This window comes from Pteropus vampyrus, unplaced genomic scaffold (genome assembly GCF_000151845.1).
Source record: "Pteropus vampyrus isolate Shadow unplaced genomic scaffold, Pvam_2.0 Scaffold18, whole genome shotgun sequence".
NCBI classification, from domain to species: Eukaryota; Metazoa; Chordata; class Mammalia; order Chiroptera; family Pteropodidae; genus Pteropus; species Pteropus vampyrus.
The window spans coordinates 1,430,949-1,453,073 of record NW_011888799.1 but is presented as its reverse complement, the minus strand read 5'-3'; the positions used below and the strand labels follow the sequence as shown (position 1 = coordinate 1,453,073).

At 39.4% G+C, this 22,125-nt stretch overlaps 1 protein-coding gene and 1 pseudogene across 2 annotated transcripts in view; one reads left to right on the top strand and one right to left on the bottom strand.

The window, feature by feature from the left end:
* Window positions 1-17,165, bottom strand: part of ZFAND3 (zinc finger AN1-type containing 3) — a 332,486-nt gene extending 315,321 nt beyond the window's left edge. Inside the window, exon 1 of one of the 2 annotated variants that reach the window (XM_011354552.2) lies at window positions 16,692-17,165. In XM_011354552.2, the coding sequence (XP_011352854.1) occupies window positions 16,692-16,762 (71 nt within the window). In that variant the 5' untranslated portion in view covers window positions 16,763-17,165. The remainder of the gene's footprint in view (window positions 1-16,691) is intronic. The other variant, XM_011354553.2, reaches the window with a different exon arrangement.
* LOC111736231 lies at window positions 2,308-2,426 on the top strand (annotated as a pseudogene).
* Window positions 17,166-22,125: the final 4,960 nt, after the last annotated feature.

The following is a 22,125-nucleotide window of genomic DNA, read 5'->3' as shown; positions in this document are numbered from 1 at the left end:
AAGAATCCACTGATGATAGAAAAATTGTCAGAGATTTGGTAAATATAAGTCTGATCCAGAAATGAAAAGGAAAAGAGGTCTCATTGATGAATGATTGTTGGGTGTATTAAAGGTTTATTTAATGAGGAAAATGCTGAGTAACTGCAAAAACAGGCTCAAATGTCAAGTCATTAGGCAAAATCTGGTCTGTGAACAGGAATACAGTGGACCACATAGTTCCCCAAACAAAACTCTCCTAATTAGCTTCAATACTGCCTTCAGCTTCAGGGGAACAGGCAGGATTTTACAAAATTGGACCGCACATGAGGACAGGCACACTTTTGTTTAAAAAAAAAAAAAAAATTCCTTTTTAAAAAAAAAGTCACAGTGAGCTAAAGATATTAAAATTTTAAAAATCATTCCCTAGTAAATATCAATACATAATGGATGAGAAGGTTTGGAAATGGGGTGGTCATAGGGCCAGGATCTCCCAAACCATATCTAAAATCAAATTGAGGCAACTAGAAAAAGCGAGGCTGGAATATAAATTTATCTAAGAAAATTATAATCTATCCTAGTTCATTTCCTGATGTCAGGTTTGCTGATAAGTGATTTTTGTATTATTATTTAAGAAGCAAATTAGGATGTCTATAAACAGAATAGACAAAATGGTGGTATAATCACACAATGGATACTATTTAATAATATGCAATAATAAAAATGAACAAACTGATATACACAACACTGACGAATATCAAAAACATTACACAGAGTCAAAGGAGCCTTAACCTAAGAGCATACATACCATATGATTCTATTTACATGACTTTCAAAATAGGCAAAACTAATCTATAGAGAGAAAGAAATTAGAACAGTGATTGCCTGGGGAGGGAAACAGGGGGAAGGTGGGGGAGAGCAGACTGACTGGGAAGAGACATGAGGGAACTTTCTGAAGTTTGAATAACATAATGTGGTACAGTATATATCTTGAAAGAGGTTTGGGATATGACAGATGTACACAGATATACACATTTGTCAAAACTCTTCAAACAGTATTTTTAAGATGTCTTTTTCACTGTATGTAAACTGTACTCCAAAATTTAAAAAAAAAAAGTTAAACTAGTTAATAATATGCATGCTGTCAACAATTTATTTGGAAAATTAAAAAAAAAAGATGGATTAATAGATAAATATCAAGACAGAAAGTAAAGCAAAATATTACAGAATCTAGTGGTGGAGAAATGGGTGTACAATTTGTATATGTCTTTCAATTTTTCTGTTTTTCATGATAAATGAAAATTTTATCATGAAATTTTTTAAGACAGACTGTTGAGGGAAAAACAGATTAGAGATATAATCTCTTTCCATTAAGCTATTACTCAAAAAATTAAGGCTCATCTGGAACCTCTTCATTATTTAATGGTGAAAGACTGAAAGCTCTCCCAAGATCAAGAACAAGACAAGGATGTCTGCTCTCATCATTTCTATTCAATCTTGTACTGAGGTTCAAACCAGAGCATTTAAGAAAGAGAAAAATAAAAGGCAACAAAATTAGAAAGGTAGAAGTAAAACTACCCCTATTTGCAAATGACATAATCTTGTATGTAGAAAAAAAATCCTAAGGAATTCGCTTAAAAAACTATTGGAGCTAATAAGTTCAGCAGGATACAAGACCAATATACAAAAATCAAGTGTATTTCTGTACACTATCAATGTCCAATCTGGAAATGAAATAACGAAACAATTCCACTTACAACAGTATCAAAGCACAAAACATACACTGGAAAGTTTCTGAAAGAAACTGAAGACACATAAATGGAAAGATATCCCAGTGTTTAAGAACAGGAAAAATAAGTATTGTTAACATGGCAACATTTCCCAGTTAAATTACAGATGCAATACAATCCCTTATCAAATTCCTACCTAGCTTCTTTGCAGAAATTGATAACCTGATCCTAAAATGCATATGGAAATGCAAAGGACCCCAAATGGCCAAAACAATCTTGATAAAAAAAAGAATATTGGAGGGCTCACGCTTTCTGATTTCAAAATTTATTACAAAGTAAGTACTTAAGACAGTGGCATCAAGATAGGCATTATAGATCAATGAAATAAAATTGAGAATCCAGAAATATACTCTTACATTTATGGTTAACTGATTTTCAACAAGGGTACCAAGAAAAGTCACTTGGGAAAGCATAGGTTTTTCAACAAATGGTGTAGGGACAGCTATATATCCACATGGAAAAGAATGAAGTTGGAACCCTATCTCACACCATATAGAAAAATTAACTGAAAACAGAGCAAAGATTTAAATGTAAGAGAAGAGTCTACGGCCTTGCTACCCTGAACAAGCCCAATCCCGTCTAATCTCGGAAGCTAAGCAGGGTCAGACCTGGTTAGTACTTGGATGGGAGACCACCTAGAAAGACCAGGTGCTGTAGGCATAAAAAATAAATAAAAATAAAAATAAATAAATGTAAGAGAACTAAAACTATAAGACAATTAGAGAAAAATAGTTACAAATTTTTATAATTGTGGATTAGGCCACATTTTCTTAGCTATGACATCAAAAGTACAAGCAAGCAAAAAAAAAAAAGATAAATTCAACTTGGACAAAATTTAAAACTTTTGTGCTTCAAAGGACACTGTCCCCAAAAAATGTGAAAAACAGCCTAGAGAATGGGAGAAAATATCTGTGAATCATGTATCTAATAAGGGACTAGTATCCTGAACATACACATATAAAGAACTTTTACGATTCAACAATAAAAAGATACAACCCACTTAAAAAAAATGGGCAAAGGATCTGAACGGCCATTTCTGCAAAGATACACAAACAGCCAATAGGCACATAAGAAGATACCCAACACATCACTAACAGCAGTCATATAGCTAAACAAAGTGAAGACTTTCTAGAAAACAACACAAGGCAAAATAATATTTTCATAATATCTGAAAAATACAATTTGACCTTAACTCTCATCATACTATGTGTGAACTAATATGTTCTTTCTTCTTATACTGACACATACAACCCATATCATAAATAAAATATAAATCCCTATCAGCCAAGAAGTTTGCCTTCTCATCTTTATACTTCATCTAATTTTTCCTAAATATATTCTGAGCTTTATTTTTAAGAAACAAATTTAATTACCTCTCACATGACCCTTCTACCCCATCCCAACCTACACCCCTCAAATAAGAGGAGGAAGACTATTTAGTGTCTTTTCAACAACATAGATACACTTGTAAAAGACGTAACACAATTGGAAAGACTTCAGAAGACATTTGAGTATCTACAGGGATGAAAGTACAGACTAAACAAAAGGGACTAATAAAAGGGACTTCTTCCTAGAAAAACAAAAGCTGTGAGAGAATAAAATCTACAAAATTAAATAAAATATCAAGACCGATGAGGTGAGTGCAATCGTGTCCACAAGAGCCTAGAGACTATAAGGAAAAAGTACCACTTCAAAATCTAAAACGTTAGAAGTTCAAATTGTTTTTCAAAAATCTAACATAGCAACTTTAATTTATTACTGAAAGAGAATTAATAAAAACCAAACTTATAAACAGAGTCTTAATTCATGATTATTGGATTATTAATAGAAGCTGTTTATTTCTGGTACGCATGGAACGTAATTAGGGCAATTTTCCACAAAAGGTATCTTGGCACCATTTTGGGCCAGAACATTGCCTAGATGCACAATGTGACTAAAAGCATTAAATTCTTATAACATTTTTAAGCAGAGAAGTTCTAAACATCATCTTTGCAGCAGGACCCTATTGTCACTTCCTAACTGAACTTCGTTTCAGTGACTCCACACTCACCTGATTTCTATCTCTGTTCACCCCTTTATGTACTCATTTCACCCTAAATAGTGTAGCCCTGGCTCCCACTCTCTCCCCTAAACTCTGGATACCCAAGGCATTTCCACATTTAGATAGTGCACAGCCCTAAAATTCAACAAGCCTAACACCATTTTTGTAGAATAACAACAATACCCATCGAGAAGTAACTAGATAACCTGGTAAATTAAATCTAGTATATGCATTCACTGGAATGCTGTGCTGTCATTTAAAAGCAGCAGCCAGAAATGTATATGCTGGTTTGGAAAGACTCTAAAATAGAATTAAGTTAAAAAAAAAAAGCAAGGTACAGTTTAGTGTGTAGTATGCTACTATTTGTATTAGAAAAAAGGGTAAATGCAGTGTATACACAGGAAACTTCTAGAGGGATACTCAAGAAACTTAACCACAATTTTCATTAGAAAGTGGGACTAAGTGTACCACTTAGGAGGGAGACATCCCTTTTACTGTATACCCACTTATTTCTGTTCTTTGAATGTTTTAGTATATGAATACATTCTTAGTATTTTTTAAAAAGGATTTAAAAGATATTACAAAGCTACACAAGTATATTTACAATGCTATCTGAAAAAGAACTCATATCCAGAATATACACAGAATTCCTACATATAAGAAAAAAGCAAGCAACCCAATAGAAAAATGAGTAAAAGGTTTCAACAGGCAACTCACAAATAAGTTTAGTCAAATGGCCAAGAAAGGTATTCAATTTCATTAGTCATCAGAGAATTGCAAATTAAAACCACAATGCAATAACCCTATACACAACTAAGATGAAAGAGACAGTCAATATCAGGTATTGACAAAGATGTGGAATAACCAGAACTCTCATATACCAGTGGTGGGAATGTAAATTGATACAACCACTTTAGAAAAACTGTAGTATCTACTAAATCTAAACTGTATATATACATCTTATAACCCAACAATTCTAACGCTAGGTATGTACCTAAGAGAAATGAGTGCTATGTCCACCAAAAGACACATGCAAGAATGTTCATAGCAACATAATTCATAATACCCCCACACCAAAAAACTCTAAAAGGCAAAATGGATCAATTATGCTATCATACAATATAATACCACAGACCAATTGAAAATCATTACCTCTCTACAAAAAAAAATGTAGATGAATCTCATAGCCGTAGTGCTGAGGAAAAAAAGCCAAACACAGAGTAAATATTACATGACTCCATTTACATAAAAGGTAAAAAACAAAACTAATTTACGGTGATAGGGGTCACAACAGGTTAGGGGTGCTGAAAATGTACTAACTATATGTCAATCTGTGTAGGTGGTAGTTATACAAGTGTACACATGTAAAAAAAAATCAAGTTGTACACAAAAATTCATCAAACTTAAGAGAATGAGAAGACAAGCCACAGACTAGGAGAAAATATCTGCAAAGACATAGTTGATAATCAAAGGACTGTTATCCAAAATACACGAAGAACACAATAAAAAAAGAGATTTAAAAATAGGCAAAAAACCTGAACAAACACTTCACAAAAGAAGATGTATAGATGGCAAATAAGCATTTGAAAAGATGTTCAATATCATATATCATTTAATTGCAAATTAAAATATCACTACACACACCTACTAAAATGGCAAAAATCCAAAACGATGGCAACCCAAACGCTGGGAGGAATGTGGAGCAACAAAAACTCTCATAATCATTGCTGGTGGGAATGCAAAATGGTACAGCCACTTTGGAAAAAAGTATGGAGTTTCCTACAAAACTAAACACACTCTTATACAATCCAGTAATCATACTCCTTGGTATTTACCAAGTTGAAAACTTATGTCCACAGAAAAACCTGCACATGAATGTTTATAACAGCTTTATTCATAATTGCCAAAACTTGGAAGCAACCAAAATGTCCTTCAGTAGGTGAACTGATAAACTGTCATAAATCCAAACAATGGAGCATCATGCAGTACTAAAATGAAATGAGCTATCAAGCCATGAAAAGGCATGGAGAGATCTTACATGCCTATTACAAAGTGAAATAAGCCAACCTGAAAAGGCTACATACTGTATAATTCAAACCATAAGACATTCTGAAAAAAGCAAAACTATGGAGACAGTAAAATAAATCAATGATTGCTGGGCAGTAGGGATATGAACAGGCATAACACAGAGAATATTTAGGACACTGAATTCACTCTGTATACTACAATGGTAGATACATATCATTATACATTTGTCAAAACCCATAGAATGTACGATACCAAGAGTGAACCCTAATGTAAACTATGGACTCTGAGTGATGATGATGTGTCAATGTGGGTTCATTAACAGTAACAAATGAACCATTCTGGTAGGGGATGTTGATAGTAAGGGAAGCTGTGCATATGTGGGACAGGAATATAAGGGAACTCTCCATACTTCCTGTTCAATTTTGCTGTAAAACCTAGTACTGCTCTAAAAGATAAAATAGTTTTTAATTCATCAAAATAAACACTTGAAATATGTGCAGTAAACTAAGTTAGGCCTCAATAAAAAAGTGGAAAAAAGATCTAAGAAGAAAAAAATATAAGGTAAACTATATGGATTAGGAGTCATGACAGTTATTATCCTTGAGGAGGAGGGCAGTGACAGGAAGAAGATAGAAAGAGGGTTTCTTGGGGGCTGGGAATGCTATTTCTTGATACAGGTGCTGGTTACACTGGTATCTTCACTTTATGAACATTCATTTTATGATACTCTTAAGATTCATGCATTTTCCATTATGCAATACTTCAATAAAAAGTTTAAATTAAAAAGGATATGATATAAAAGTACATTGACATGCAATAGAATTGACCAAAAAATATACCCAATCTGTCTAAAATTTATCATCTCTTCTCCACAACCCACTCATCTTCTAGACAGAATCACTTCAACTTAAGAACTTCCAAAGTATAAATTCTCTTCTACCAAACAAAACTCTCCACACCACTGACAGATGGCATTAGTGATTGCTTCTACAATTTCACTCTGGACTTAGGAATAAACAGATTCACAAACGGCCTTTCAAAATCTAACCAGTTGCTAAGTAGAACTGCTATACTCACCATATGTGACTGACACCATCTTTCACCCAGTTGCCCATGTCAGAATTTTTGCTGCCTCTCTTCTCCTTTCCACCTCCCCACCCCATCCCTGCATCCAATCTGTCTCTGCTCTTATACTGAAGCCCTCATCTTCAGTCCTCACTGCCCCGGTGCTATGGACCGAAATGTTTGTGTCTCCCCAAAATTCATATATTGAATCTTGATGTCCAGTGTGATGGTGTTTGAAGATAGGCCTTTGTGAGATAATTAGATCATGCGGGTTCTCCCCTCATGAATGGGATTAGTGCTCTTATAAAAGAGGCTAGAGAGAGGTCCCTTATCCCTTCCATCATGTGAAATTACAGTGAGAAGACAGCATCAATGAAGAAGGTGGCTCTCAGCAGACATCGAATCAGCTAGTGCCATACCTTGGACTTCCAGGCTTCCATAACTGTGAGAACTAAATTTGTTGTTCATAAGCCACTTAGTCTATTTTGTTATAGCAGCCCAAGTGGACTAAAATACCCAGGTTTCAGCCTACATTCGTTCTCTGCTCTCTTATTACAGCACTCACTCGCAGTTACTTTATGTAGGGTCCACAGACCTCAGAGTCCATGGATAGAGTGTATTCAGATCTACCTGGTTTCCTTCGTAATCATAAGCATTTTTACATTATGCCTTATTCTGAAAAAGGGTCAGTCCATAGGCTTCATTAAACTGCAAAGGGAACTATGGCCCAAAAAGTTTAAATGCTCTAACTGGATTCTGCTTCATGTTGTATTATACCCTCCAATTCTCCTCCACACTACTGGAACATGTTGTTTTTGAAACATAGACATCAGTCAACCATGCTTAAAATCCTTAAGTGGTCCCAACTGCTTCCAAGGAAAAAACCCAAACTCAGTAGCGCACAATCATATTCATAATTGGTCCCTGTTCATCTCCCCAGCTTCATCTTGCCTCCTGCCATACACTGCAGCTAACATACTGAGTTGGATTTGCAATTCTCTGAACTCAGCATGCTTTCACTCCTCTCTGCCTTTGCACAAGGTATTCCCCAAGCTGAAAAGCCCTTCCTCACCATCTTCACATAGTTAATTCCTGCTCACCTTTCATATACAGCTTAAGCACCATCTCCTCAGAGAAACCCTCCTGGCCATCTTCCACTCCTAGTCTCAGTAAGATGCCCTGTCAGTGATCTCCCATAGTGCTTTCCTCATGGTGTTTTGCCAGTTTATTGGTCTGCCTCCCTTTCCAGACTGTGAGCTTTCTCACAAGAAAGAAGCCAGAGCAAGGTATATCATTCCTAGCAGAGCTCAAGACACACACAAGAGTGCTGAACAAGGAACTGGCTCTGGAAAATGGCCAAGCTGGTTAGTTGATGACTAACTACTAGGTGGCACTGGTATGGAGATTACCATACAGGCAAATTGTCCAGTTGAGGCAAGATAATTCTGCATCTATTAATCTACTATCAATGCTCTTTCACTCAAGGCTGAGAAGTTAGCCCTCAATAAATGTAATTACCATGGTTAAGGGCTGTGCCAAAGGCTTGACAGACATTAGAGCTCACTAAACCTCTAAGTAACTCTAAGATACTCTTTTTTAAAGATAAAGAGGTAAGCTGCTTAAAGTCAAGCAGAAAGTTATAAAGTCAGGTTTTAAACCCAGAACTTTGATTCCAAAGCCCATGCCTACTCACTGAGCATGGTTTCTGGAGATCAGTATGCCCTTTGTCTTTGGAGGTGTTTTGGAAGACCCTGGGTTTGATGAGAAAGAACTTATTCCCCAGGCAGTACTACTATTAAATTATTCAAGACTTAATGTAACCTCCCCCATATTCGTTAGTTGCAAAATCTTTTCAAAGGGAAGGGCTTACGAGAGTGTTTTTCCAAGAACAGCAAGTAAAGCAGAAGATGGGTGTTAAAAAGAGAGAAGAAAAATCAGTCACACAGAATAGAGCTGGTTGTGGCAATTCTAATAAAGAAAGGAAGGTAGATTGAGTCTCCATGGCCTACTACAAAGAGACGCCATGAAGCATCATCCATTAGCTGGCTGAGAAGGTGCCTTTGGGCTTAGGAGAAGAAAGAGTCCATGGGTTTCTAACAAATGGAACACCAGTTTTGCTGAAAGATGCTAATATTTCCACTAAACTTTAGTTTGTAATCGCACCACAGCTCTCATCCTGTGATCTTTAACACTTCTCTGTAAGACCCCGGGGGGACGTGCAACTTACATCTCACCCACCACCCATTCACATTAGTTTCACCAGCTGTTACAGATGTGGCCACCTCTCATATTTTGACTAGAATCTGGTAACAACAAAGCATTTTCATTCCTAATTACTATCCCACTTCCATCCACATTTCCCCATCCCCCTCACACTCCAGTCTTCCCCTTGACTACCCTGTGTCCTTACTCTTCCAACTCACCTCCAAATCTGGTGTCTGATACAGGTATGTCCAGTGACTTTTCTGCACCCAAGTTTAAACAAAAAACCAACACAGTCCATTCTTCCTGTCCCTCGCTCCAACCAAAAATACACACGATGTAAGTATCTATCTACAATGAAAATTATTCAAGTAAACCTATGGGAGCTTTCAACTATGGGATTAGACTCTCCACTCACTGGATAGTTCAAAACTAAGGGTAAGAAAATGCAGTTTTTAGGGATATATACTGACACAGAACAGGTTTTACTATGGCTATCATTTTCTAAATTAATCCATACTGATAGTATTGAGAATACAAACCCCTAAAGAGACTCTAGTATACACTAGGCAATCCTCCACACTTTCACTTGAGATTATATCTTTATCACTTAAGTCTCAGCAACTGTTCCTTGATTAGATCCTGCCCAATATGCACTAAGGAAAAAAAAATAGGCTTTGCAAATAAAATGCATGATTTGAACACATCATAAAAGTGCTACGGTGCACAGTAGGCAGGGGAGGGAACAACATGGATAACAGGCAGAGCTAATTAACAGTGACCTATCACAGAAACAGGGAATACAAGCCTCAGAGATTATATAAGCATGTCCCCCATGTCCCACATCACAAGAATAAAACTTAAGTTCTCCTAAGCAAGCATTTTTGTGGATCAACATCCAAGAACACTACTTTATTTTAAAAGATGAGTAGCACAGCTTTGTGTTATATTAAAAGGGGAAGGAAAACTAAAACTGTATAAAGTCGTTCACTGTGGAAATTTTATATACCCCATATGCAAAGAGACCTGAAAAACCTGGTTTTCTGGATTTCAGTGGCATCTGAAGAAGATAATAAAGAATACCATCCATGCCTCCCTAGGACAGAAACCAAGAAAACATAAATGTAGAAACAACTCACACTAAAATATACCACCTCCCACCACAGCTTATTTTATTATTTCTTGCTGATTAATACACTCCTGGCCAGTTTAAGATGACTATTATTCAATCTACTTTGTGCCTCATACATTATGTTTAAAAAAAAATCCTTTAAGAAGATAACTTTGCCAACACATCTATCCATATAAAGCTCGCTAGAAATGGTTGAAAACTGAAAAATGATGATCTGAAATAGGTAGAGACTTTGAACACAAAGACATGTTCAGCAAAGCCCTCCACCCAATTTGTGGTTTCCAAATTCTTGCCCCTACTCTTCCACTTAAGTACCATAAAGCTACAGACATCTCCTCATATAGTGTTCAGGAATGCTACCAATGCAAGCATGTAATAGAAAATGGACTGTGGAAAGAGTATTTGTGGCACATTTGAATGGTCAGATACTTCTTCCAGGAAGTGTGGCTGAGAGTGATTATTTTATATAAACGCACTTCAACACGAAGTAGCTAAGACATCAACAGCTTTTATTATACACCACTGCACTTCAGCAGAAAGAAATGAGAAAAGGCACTCTCCAAAAGGTCCCAAGGACATCATCACCAACCTGTTTGCCAGGTCATTAATGATGAGGCAGCAATGAGGCTGTCCGCAAACTAGAAATACAAAAATGATGTGGTGTGATCTACCCGCTCCTCTCCCGCAAGGCCAAAGTGGTAGCAAGCTGCATCAATGACCCCTCCCAAAACAGTCTACTGCATAATACAAAACCACACCTGTCTACTATACAGGACATCTGGTAGAGCTGAATGAACAGATGCAGTAACCAGGACTGCCATCTTCTTCCTAATGCATTCTTCCTTCTTTTGGTTAACAGGTACAGCCACAACCTCAAATGTCCAGCACTGTTTGCAGCTCTGTTCCTGGCCTCAAGGATGACATTTCATTTTCATTCATCTTGTGCCATTCCATCAGCCTGATGCGTCACAGGTCAGTTTGGTTTTGCCCACTGCTGCTGGATATTCCACTACACTCCACCTTTCTCTGATTCTAGATGATATTTTAAGTGTTTCATTAAAATTACACAAGTGTTGGGTTGTGACCAGTCATCTCCTATATGTGGCTTTGTTGAGATACCAAATTTACCTTCAAAAAGAAATTTTAACTTCAATCTGGGTCTATGATTGTAGGATTTCAAAATTTTGCATCAAATTTTATACAGACACAACATCCTTAAGAACTTATAAAAATCCAAATTATATTAGTTCTCATTCTGTTCTCAGTAAAAGTTAATACACTGGAGTTTTTTTTAAGGACTTTACTCATTTCGAAGAATTCTTAGCCCTCTGATTTTTCCAGCTAGGAAAAGGTTAATTTGTGAAAAACAATGTTGACTTTAATACTATTAAAGATTATAAAGATTTTTAGTCAAAACTTTTCAGTACAACTTAAAATACTGGGTTCACCTCTTTTTTGGAGAGCAGAAGAGGATAATACTGGAAGACCCATACCTACATGTTAATTGAATTTAACTCTAAAAATATATTGCCTCAAATCAACATAAACAAAGACCATGTTTTCTTTTTTAAAAATTGTCTCTCTGTGTTCTATCACATAAAAGGGGCACATTTCATATTTTCTGGACCCCACAAATGTAATCTCAAAAACAGGGCAAGTAGTAAATGTAGTGACAGTGAATATTTCATTTAAATCATGTTGTATCTTCAGGTGCATGTAATAATCAAAGATGCAAAAAAAACTGCCCAAACAAGTTGTTTTGTTTTAAAGAGAATGTTTAAGGGGATTTTATAATCAAGGGATAATTAGTGACATCACTGGAGTGAACATTCTACTGATTAACCAGTGATTCATTCTGTACTCACATGAACTTGAAAGCCCAGGTTAAGCTGGTTGAAGTGTGGCAACATGTTCCAATTGGGAGACAGACTGAAGAATCATAAAGAGTGTGAGGGCCACACATGCTAAGGAGCCAAGAACACTAGCCAGATGACTCACAAAGTGACAGAAACAGGGATCTACATCAATTCCTAAAGACTGAGCTCAGAAAAAGGAAGGGAGGGAGGGAGAGAATATATATACAGAGATTCTATTTAAGCTAACTAGCAGTTATCTTGTGATTGTCAAAAGTAAAATGAAATAAAACAAATCATGTTATATGTTCAACCAACTTTCTACTAGTAACCATTTCAAGAATGGAATTTATTTTGTGAGATTACTCTTGATCTCTGTGTAACCCCAGAGATCAGTAAAATTTAATACACTTTATTTAAAATACACCTATTATCAAGCAGATCTAGTTAAGTAAAATGCTTCAAAAGATCACAAAAATGAATTAACAATAAAATCTACTTCCCTAAAGAAAATGTACCTGTGTAATATTTATGACATCATTCATTAGAAAGCTTTTTTTATCAAAACAATAGTTTACCCAATAAATCCCATATTTAAATACTCTATTATTCCCTAAATACCAGACTGAATTTTTATGTCTACCCTAAACTTATCTATGAAAGTAATTCTCAAAGTTTTCATATTACATTGCAATAGGGATTTTTTTCCCAATTGTAAAAGCAGAATATCAATAGTAATTGCACTTAATGAGTAAAATGAGGGGAAAAAGTCCATCTTTCCCCATCTACCTAATTACCCTTTCTATTATCCTATATTATGCTCAGTATATTCTTATTATCTTAGTCTTTTTATAATATCCTAGGTCTACTCTTTAAACGACTTTTGAAAATATCTGAAAAATCTATGTGCCTCAGTACATTTTAAATGTGTTAACAATTTAAAATGTAGCTTAACTAATACCACTTATATCTGTATAGTTTAAAAGTGCTGTGTATGTACGCATTTCAACTAAAGAAAATGTACTAATTGACTTTAATTTCAGATTTGACAACTATAAATTAATATGTATTTTGCACGATTACTGACTGATTGCCTAAAATAAGCCAAGAAAATGCTCATATCTCACTGAAAGTTTTAAGTTCCTATCTCACGGGGGGGGAAAAACTGTTTAACCCTAAAAACATTGTGTGTATTATACAAACTACTTCCAAGTTTTATAACAGGTCAATCTTCAACAACTTTCAAGGTAGCAAAGTTTCCCAATGGAGAGATGATCTCTCTATAAAATGGTAACTTAATTACCTGCACACAATTACACAATATAAATCAAGAGGGAGAGAACTAGAGACTATGTATTCTAAGCACCAACACATTTAAGTTTACGCCTCTCTTGGCATTCTTTCTTGCTGCATTCCCATAGGAAAGACCTAAAAGCTCTCCTATTTAACCAAACCCCACTGATTGGTATACTGACTGGACAATGATGGATAGCAAATCCTGCAGCCTAAGTCACTGGAGAGAAAAGCAATCCTAAAGGAAATGCCTGTAGTCTACTGGTGCCAGAATATTTTGATGAGCGGCTCCTCTGCAAAGGGCTGGGTGTGGGCCCTGCTAGCTGACTTTATAGACTGACAGCTTCCAGAGTGCAATGCTGACTAAAGGTTTTAGACTCACCTTCATTTTCATGAAGGGAAAAGGCAAAAGATATCTCTCTTTAATGGCTTTCGCATCTATTTCTCTTAATTCTCCCTGGCCACTATCATCACTGGCCCGCATCACTCCTGACAAGTTTTCCATACCTCTGGCAACACCCCACATACATATACCATATTCATACAAACACACAAAATCATACCCATGCACCTAGACCACTCTCAAGGTGATCCAATAATCTTTCACGTTAAAAAAAAATCATATCACTGCCCACTCAAGGTTCTTCAATAGCTCCCCAGGATAAAAGCACTCAGTATAAAAGTCCAAAGTCCCAAGCGTTACCTATAGGGCCTCGCATCAACAACTGATCTCACCATCTAAGCTTCAGCTCTAGGTGATACTCCTTCACAGTCTACAAATTGACCCCAGTGAACTTTCAGTTCCTCAAATGTGTAATACTCTCTCTCACATCCACGCCTTCACCTGCCTGAAAGAAACATTCTTCTCCCTATTTCCATTCTCTCTTGCAGGTCTAGGCTGCTGTCACTTCCTCCAAACTACCTTCCTTTACCTCCACATCATCTCCAGGATAGGTGCCCCTCCCATCATACCCTATACCAATCGTAAGACACTTTATTGTAACTGTCAGTTTACTTCTCTATGTCCCCTGCTCCCAGAGGATGGGGCCAAGTGCCCCTTTGTCCACCGTTATATCAGAGGCACTCAAATATTTGAATATACTCTACGTTTACTCAGTGAACATAATATGTCACCCATGCAATAAAAGAAACATATTCAAAGTCAGTGATGATATGATAGAAACTAGGCAGCAATTTCATTATAATTTGGTATAAAATGCAAACTACACATGTGCCTACAAATACCTTTAGGAAAAGCTAAAACATTACACATTAAAAAGAACACTTTTCACCATAAAAAATATTAAGTTTTGTGGTCACTACTCCTGTTAGGCAAATTGCAATTCATAAAAAGTGCCAGAATAAAAGTATCAAAAAAGTAGTCCTGGTTGCTTATAGGTCAAGTATGGCATCAGTGAAACTATCCCTCTCTGCCTGCTACTGCCAAAAATTCTCTTGGCATTACTTAGAGAACTCCACTGACTAAAGGTAAAAGGCTATTCCAATTCCTTAGTTTGAGTCTTGATATATCTTTCAACAAAGGGTTCCACTCATGATAATGGTCCCAAGGACACGTTGCTAGGAAATAGACCTCTGCTACATCCCGGGCATTAGCTACCACTGGCAGTTACTTTCTTAGAGCCACATGTTTTCTTATAATGAGTTACAATCTGAGGCTTGTGACACCAGATTTTTCCAGGGCTAGAGACTGATGTCATAAACAAGATGGTACTAAGCACTGTGAAGAGCTCACCAGCTCCACCCTAAACTCCCTGTATGTAAGAGGCAAGTTATCCACACTCTCTAATCCTCAGTTCCCCCACCTATAAAGAGATAATAGTTCCTACTTCGTAAGATTCCTGTGGGAATCAGATTGTCCAAGATAGCACTTGGTAGAAAACACCAAGTATTATTTTCAAATCAAAAAGAAGAAAAGATTATAAAATCTAAGATATTTTGACATCTTCAGAACTTTTAGTAATGCTCAACTTATTTTTTTACTGTCTTTCCACCAGAAAATTTTTGATAAAGGCAGAAAGATGAGAAAATGAGACCCTATTTTTTTTGTCATAACCCTTGAATTTGAAGAATTCCACAGAAAGCTACATTAAGATCCACTTTCTAATCTTTCTCTGGCACTCCCAAAATCATAGCCTTAATCTCCACCTTAACCATTCCTAAGATCTACCTGAAAGATAGCAAAGATAAAATACTTCAATACATCTTCCCAAGATATCTTCATCAGAAATAATCATTTCCTTACTGCCTCTATGCAATTCCAAACATATCAAGTCTTTGGAAAATAAAACAAAAAGAAAAAAGGTCTCAATCACAAAGTTGGCCTTCAAAGTCTCTAGTTTCCTTACAATAGAGCTAGAGTTATAAAGTTTAAGATGAAGGCACCTGTTAGGTAAGAGAGGTGACAATCTATGAAACTTAGTGTTCTAAGGAGAATCTCAACTATGAAAGTTGATTTTCCACCTCATATCTTTCTAGTCTAACACAGATTGCCAAGTAATAATATATAATATTATTGACCAATAATAATATAGACTGGCCAATGTGAATATTTTATCATTTAAAAAAAAACAAAAACCTGAAAGAGAAGGGAATTTGAGCCAATTGAGCAAATTGGCTCTCACGTTCCCAAGCCAGGCTGACTTGAGATTTTTCTTTGAACAAGGAAATTTTACAGATCTTCGGAAACATGTTTTAAATAAAGATGATACCTCAACAGTCTTATAACTTTACCCCCACCTAGATTCTGGGCTCGATTTCTAAAAATAAGTGACGTGTGAACAGCTTCCTAAAAGCAAATGGGGCACTAGGATATAATTTAGGAAGTGATGATGCAAGTCTCTGGGGGACAGGGAGGAGGGGAGGTGAAAAAGTCAGAGGAAATACCCTCGCGGTGCCTGGGCATCAACTCATACCAAGGGGTCGGGGATGAAGGGCTGGCCTTCACATGCCAAGGAAAGGGGGCACCCCAGCTCCACCGGAGGTGCCAACGCCACCCCCTCAACCCTACTCGCTGCCCTGCCCCCCTCACCGGTGGCCCGAGTGGCCCAGGCTGGCCCGAGCCTTGGGCAAGCGAGTCCCAAAGGGTGGCAGCGCACCCTGGGCAGGGCCTCCTCTGCCCACCCCCATCCCTCACCCAACGCCCCTCCCTGGGACTCGGCCCCTGCCCCCACTCTGTAGGCCCGGCTTGGGCCCAGCCCCTAGGGTTCAGGCCTTCCCGGGCCCCGAGGCCTGCCCAGACAGCCCCGGCGCCCGCGCCCCCGACCCCCGCCCCCACCCGGTCGGGCACTTACCCCCAGAAGCCGCAGGGACAGCGAGGAGGCAGGCTGGGCGCTTTGCTGCGCTCGCTCCCGGCGTCTCCCATGGTGCTCGGCGGCGGCGGCAGCGGAGCTCGGCGGCGACAGCGGTGGCGGCGGCTGGGCCTGGGCCCCGCTCGAAGGAGGCGGCGGCGGCGGCGGCGGCGACGGCAGGGGGCTCGGGGCGGGGGAAGGGGGAGGGAGCGGGCGCGCGGGCGGGCGCGAGTTCCAGGCCGGTCAGCTGGAGGCGGGCCGCACCACTCGGCCGGCGGAGACGGGGGGGGCGGGGGAGGCGCGGAGAAGAGGGAGGGGAGCTGAGGAGGAGGGGCGTGAGGGTTAACCGAGGACCGCAGGGGAGGAGGGAAGACCGGCACCCTCGGCAGCTCCCACCGCCGCTCCCAGCCAGAGCGATGTCCCGTGCGGCGGCGCTGGGAAGGACCTGAGGTCCCCGCCAGCTCTGGCGTAGCAGCGGCCGCAGTGAAGCCCCAGGCCCCGCTCGCCCTCCCCTCCCCCGGCGGCTGCTCTGACCGGACAATGGCCGCTCCGCCCCCTCCCCTCCTCACACACCCCTCCCAAGGAGTCACAATGGTCTCGCCCGGGGGAGCCAGGGAGCCACCGCCAAAGCCCAGCAGCTGATCAGCTGGGATCCGGGCGTGCCACTTTGTTCAGCGCCTGAAAGGAAGAGGATGGGGCTGTGAGCAAACCAAGAGCGGCGGGCTATCACTCGGCGACAGGCCTCTGAGGCTTTCATATTTTTGGAACTTTTAAAATCTGAAAAAAACTTATCTCCCCTGCCCCGTCTGAAGAAGGGGGGCGGACTTCTGAGTACTCGGGCGCGTTGCCTCCCCCCAAGTGTGAATGGTATGCCCCAAGCGGGAGGGGGTGGAGCAGATTAGTTGTTTAGGGTAAGTTGGGCCAGTCCCAGAGCGGCGGCCGAGCGCAGCGCATGCGCCCGGAGACCCGGTAACAGGGTAAGGGGAGGGCCTTAGAGGAAGCACTTCTAAATCCGGAAGTGAGTCTTGGTCCCTTGACTACTGGAGTCTTTCAGCTACGGCAGAGCTCCCTGAACTGGCAACTGTGGGTCGTGGGTGATACCAGGGAGCATTTGTCCACGAACTGCCAACCCCTTAGAAATGTCTCTTCACAGTCCCGCCATACCCGACCCACTCTTTCAGTTCCACCCGAGGAACTGGTCTTCTCGTGGCAGTACTGAACTTCTGGGGAATGTCCCAGGAAGGGTGAAGGGCTGAAAGTAGTGTCGGTGCCCCTCTTCCCCTACTGGTGCCCCCAGCCTCAGAGACACAAGTCCACTCTCTATGCCTAGGCTAGGAGAACCTGTCTCCGAGAGTGGACTTGTTTGGTTTTTGAAGGGAAGCTATGACCGATCAGTGATGGAAATTAATAAGTGACCAAAGAAGTGTGAACCACTAAAAAATGAGCCCTTTAGAGCCCCTTGTCTTGGATTCTGAACTAATTCTGAACTCCAGCCAAACGTGAGCAGCCTATTGTTGGTGACTAATTTCAACACGGAGGGAACTTCCACCGGACCTCCTGGAGAGTTGACCGGCAGATGAGGCCCTTGTGGGTGAACTTCTCAGTTCCTGATACTTCCAGGAAAGCTTCCTGGCTCTTAGAAAGAGCTGCTGTGTACTCCCACCTGGTGGGTACACCAGAGGGTATTACCTAGATTAATGTTATTTTATTTCTGTATATACCATTCTGTGTGTGCATGTTCTGTGGACTTGTTAACGTTGATGTCACTTCTTTTGGCCTCTAAAGAGCAGGAATCACATTTAGCTTATCGTCCTAAAGATACTGTTGATGGCGAAGACAACAATTGCAAAAATCAAGCCATTTTAAGCCAAATCACCCCGAAATGTGAATGCTGATTTATTTTGTGTAACATTTATTTAGTTTTAACTTTGGATTTTTACAAACCTTCGATAAATATTTGTCAAAAGTCCATAGAATGGATGAAGCTATACAGCACACCTAGCCCTCATTAGACTCAGTTGCCCTTAAATCTTCAGTCTTCACTTAAACTGACATAAAATTGCCACATTCATGGAAGACTTAGCCTATGAGTTTAGCAAACTGAGATGAAGTGAACATTTTGATGATTTTCTTTTATCTATGAAAAAGGAAGCCCTAAAACCAAAAGGAAACTTACACATAAAACATGATCATTTGTTATCTTACAAACTGCTTGCCTACCTACCTGTCTGTATGCCCTTTATTCAAATAAGCAAGCATTTATGGAGTATCCAGTATTTCCTAACGCTTTGTCCCTCCTATTCCCCTCTGCCCCAACTGCCCTTTCTCTCTCTTGCCCAGCACACTCCTACTTCAGGCACATGTTACCCCTTCAGTGCCTTACAGACTGACAAGGGAGAATTGGTCCCTCCTTCCTCTGTCCATGTAATCTCCATTATAGGACCAGGAAATTTACATGTTTGTCTCTTCTCACAAAATCTAGCTCCAAAAGGACTGCCTCTTGGAAATAAATGCTGTGTACCTCCAACTTGGGGATACCAGAGCCTCAGAGGGTATTACCTAGATGAATTTTATTACCAAATGCTATTTTGTTCCTATACCATTCCATTTATGCATTCTCTGTGGACTTGTGTGGTCCACAAATCTCTCTGGGATTGAACTGAAGCAAACTCAAACCATGTTTGTTGAGCAGAAGAGTGAATCTGATAAAAGCCACTCTTAATTAAGGCTCTTTTGTCTGCAAGTAGCAGAAACCCACTGAAACTTCTTCATGCCAAAAAAAAAAATTATTGAAGGAAATAATTTTAGAGAACCCAAGGGCACAGAGAGCAACAAGATCTCATGAAGGACTGGAACAAGAATCTAAAATATCAACAGGAAGCCAAGTAGCTATTCCTTCATTATCTCTTTTTCTCTGTAGTCAAATGTTCTTCCATCTCTACTTCTCTCTACAGAACTGTTTTATTCTTTTCTAGAGACCTGCCTTCACTGCTTCTCTGGAAACATAGAAGAACATGACTATCCAAGCTTACCTAGCCTCATTTCAAGAACCAGAAGAAATTAATTTGTATCTATGAATCTTAATTCCCAGGAGAAAACCTTATTGGTCTAACTTATATCAGGTTGTCTGTTCTTGGTACAGTCGCCTTTAGCCAATTGAGCAGTATGTTGTCAAGGCTCTTTGTTTTGTAATGCAAACATGGCTGCCAGAGGCTCATCCTTGTGGCCTGTAGTCCTCAAAGTTCAGTTATATTCTTGGCAAAGATTCCAAAAGATGTCTACCACCAAATAAGGAATAAATTGCAGGCTGAAATTCAAAAGCATAGAGAATAATGGACACGTTCAAGAATTTCCCAACTTAATTCCTACTTAAACTATTTCAGGCCTAAATTTAAATGGCACTTCCTCAAAGAAGCCTTTATAAACTTGATGCCCCCAACCCGAATTAAAATTATGTTGGCCCATGTTTATCTACTGTTGCATCCTTTTCTTTTGTAATACCTTTCACAGTTTAAATTAAATATTTATTTGTGTGTCTCCTCTCCAAATATCATGTCTGTTTTGTTCACTGCTATATACGCAATGGTACATTTGGGCACATTTGGTACAGCATTCAATAAACACTTGTTGAATAAATTAAAAAGCACAATCATTTGTTAATCAATATGAGACCCGTATATGAGCTGGCACCCTAATCAGACTATCCTGGGGCAATGTCTCCATCACCACCCACTTCCCTAGAAGACTGAAACTCTGTGAGCTTTTTCGTCATACTGTAGTAGTATGAAATGAGACCCACTATTCATCTGCTTCCTCTTAAGATGTTCATAACCAGTTAACTCTTCGCTTTTAGTTCCCAAGGTTTCTATCTGAAGAGCCCTTGAACCAGTTCCTATAACATGCCCACTTAGTTGGCCGAAAACTCAGAGCTAACTCAAAATGTCAGGGCATCTCCAAATTAGGGCACCAAAGTATGAGGTAATTGGCAGAAGTACTTTTGTAATAATTGTCTTTTGACTATTTCTAGCATGGATTACATTCCAGATGAACCTGTGATGTGACTCTTGGGGGTAGTTTGCAGTCACCATCGGCCCAAAAAGCCCCCTGTACATGTTCAGTAGGGTCTAGTAAAAGATAACATTAATGCTTCAGCAGTCAGAGCTCTTGAAGTAGCAACTTGAGTTGTATGGGAAAGAGCACGGTGTTACTCAAGGTCAAGGCCTGACAGGGGCTGCTTTCTTGGTAATACTGAGTTCAAAGACCTTATCCCTGGAAGATATAACCAAAAAGGAAGAGGTTTTAGAGAGAAAACAAATGGTCCTCCAACTCTGATTCTAGCCTTTACCCCACAACACTCTCCAATTCCCAATTCAAACCTTTTCATCATAATAGTTAATCTTAATGTGGTATTAGCCCCAATGTCCAATCCAAACACTAGCCTCAATCTTAATCTTAATCCTAATATTATCTCTAAAATTCAATCTTAGATTTCAAACCTAATCCCAACCCTAATTCTATGAACTCCTTGCCTTGCTATTGAGTTATTTTCCCCTGTTCTTCCTCTTGTGTCCCTTAACCTACTAGGAACAGAGAACTCTGTAACACTCTGGACCCCTGGGAACAATAGGAGCCAATTTCAACAATCCTAAAAAATAAAAGATTCTTGGGCTACCAGAAAAAGAGAAAATGAGACATCTCTCACCTGTGTAGGACAGAGACTCTGCCCAGTCACAGCTTGTCCTGTTGCCTAATTCAGGCATTGCTCAGCCTCTGTCAGTCCAGAAAAGGTACAATCCAAGTCACCTGTGTGGACTCAGGAATGTGTAGTACCATTGGCCAAGGGCAAAAAATCTGAGACCTTTCTGCAAAATGATTATGTGAGATTAGATGAGTGGCTTTCAAACCGTGTTCTCAGAGCAAGAATTCTGGTTTCTACTCTCTTCCCTCAATTGGGTTGGTTTTCCCAAGGGCAGGCAGTTGGGGGAGGAGAAGCGTGAGTTAAGTCTCTGAACCAGACCTTCTTTAGGGTTCCTTCTGGCCCTGGAGTTTTCTGATGTGCAGTTGATTCTTTTAGTCACTTACGGTCCAGTTGGCATGGATAAACTCTCAGAGCCAAGGGAAAAGAAGAGCAACCAAGCATAGCCTCTCCAGCTCTTCTCAGGAAAGTAAAAATAAATTTAATGAAGAGTAAGATGGGAAAGAGGGGAGGAGAGGAGAAAATGCTGCCATTTCATGTCCCGTGTTTTCATGTTCATGAAGCAATTGCTGATTTCCCTGCTGCTCACACCCATCTTGGTGTGAAATTTGATTTTACTGACTTTTAAATTTCTTTTCAAGAATGGAAACATTGTTTTGCTCAGAAATACTTGACCTTTGTAGGGAAAAACATTCCAATAATGAGAAAGCAAAAGTCCTCTTGAATATCACCCCCCTGAGA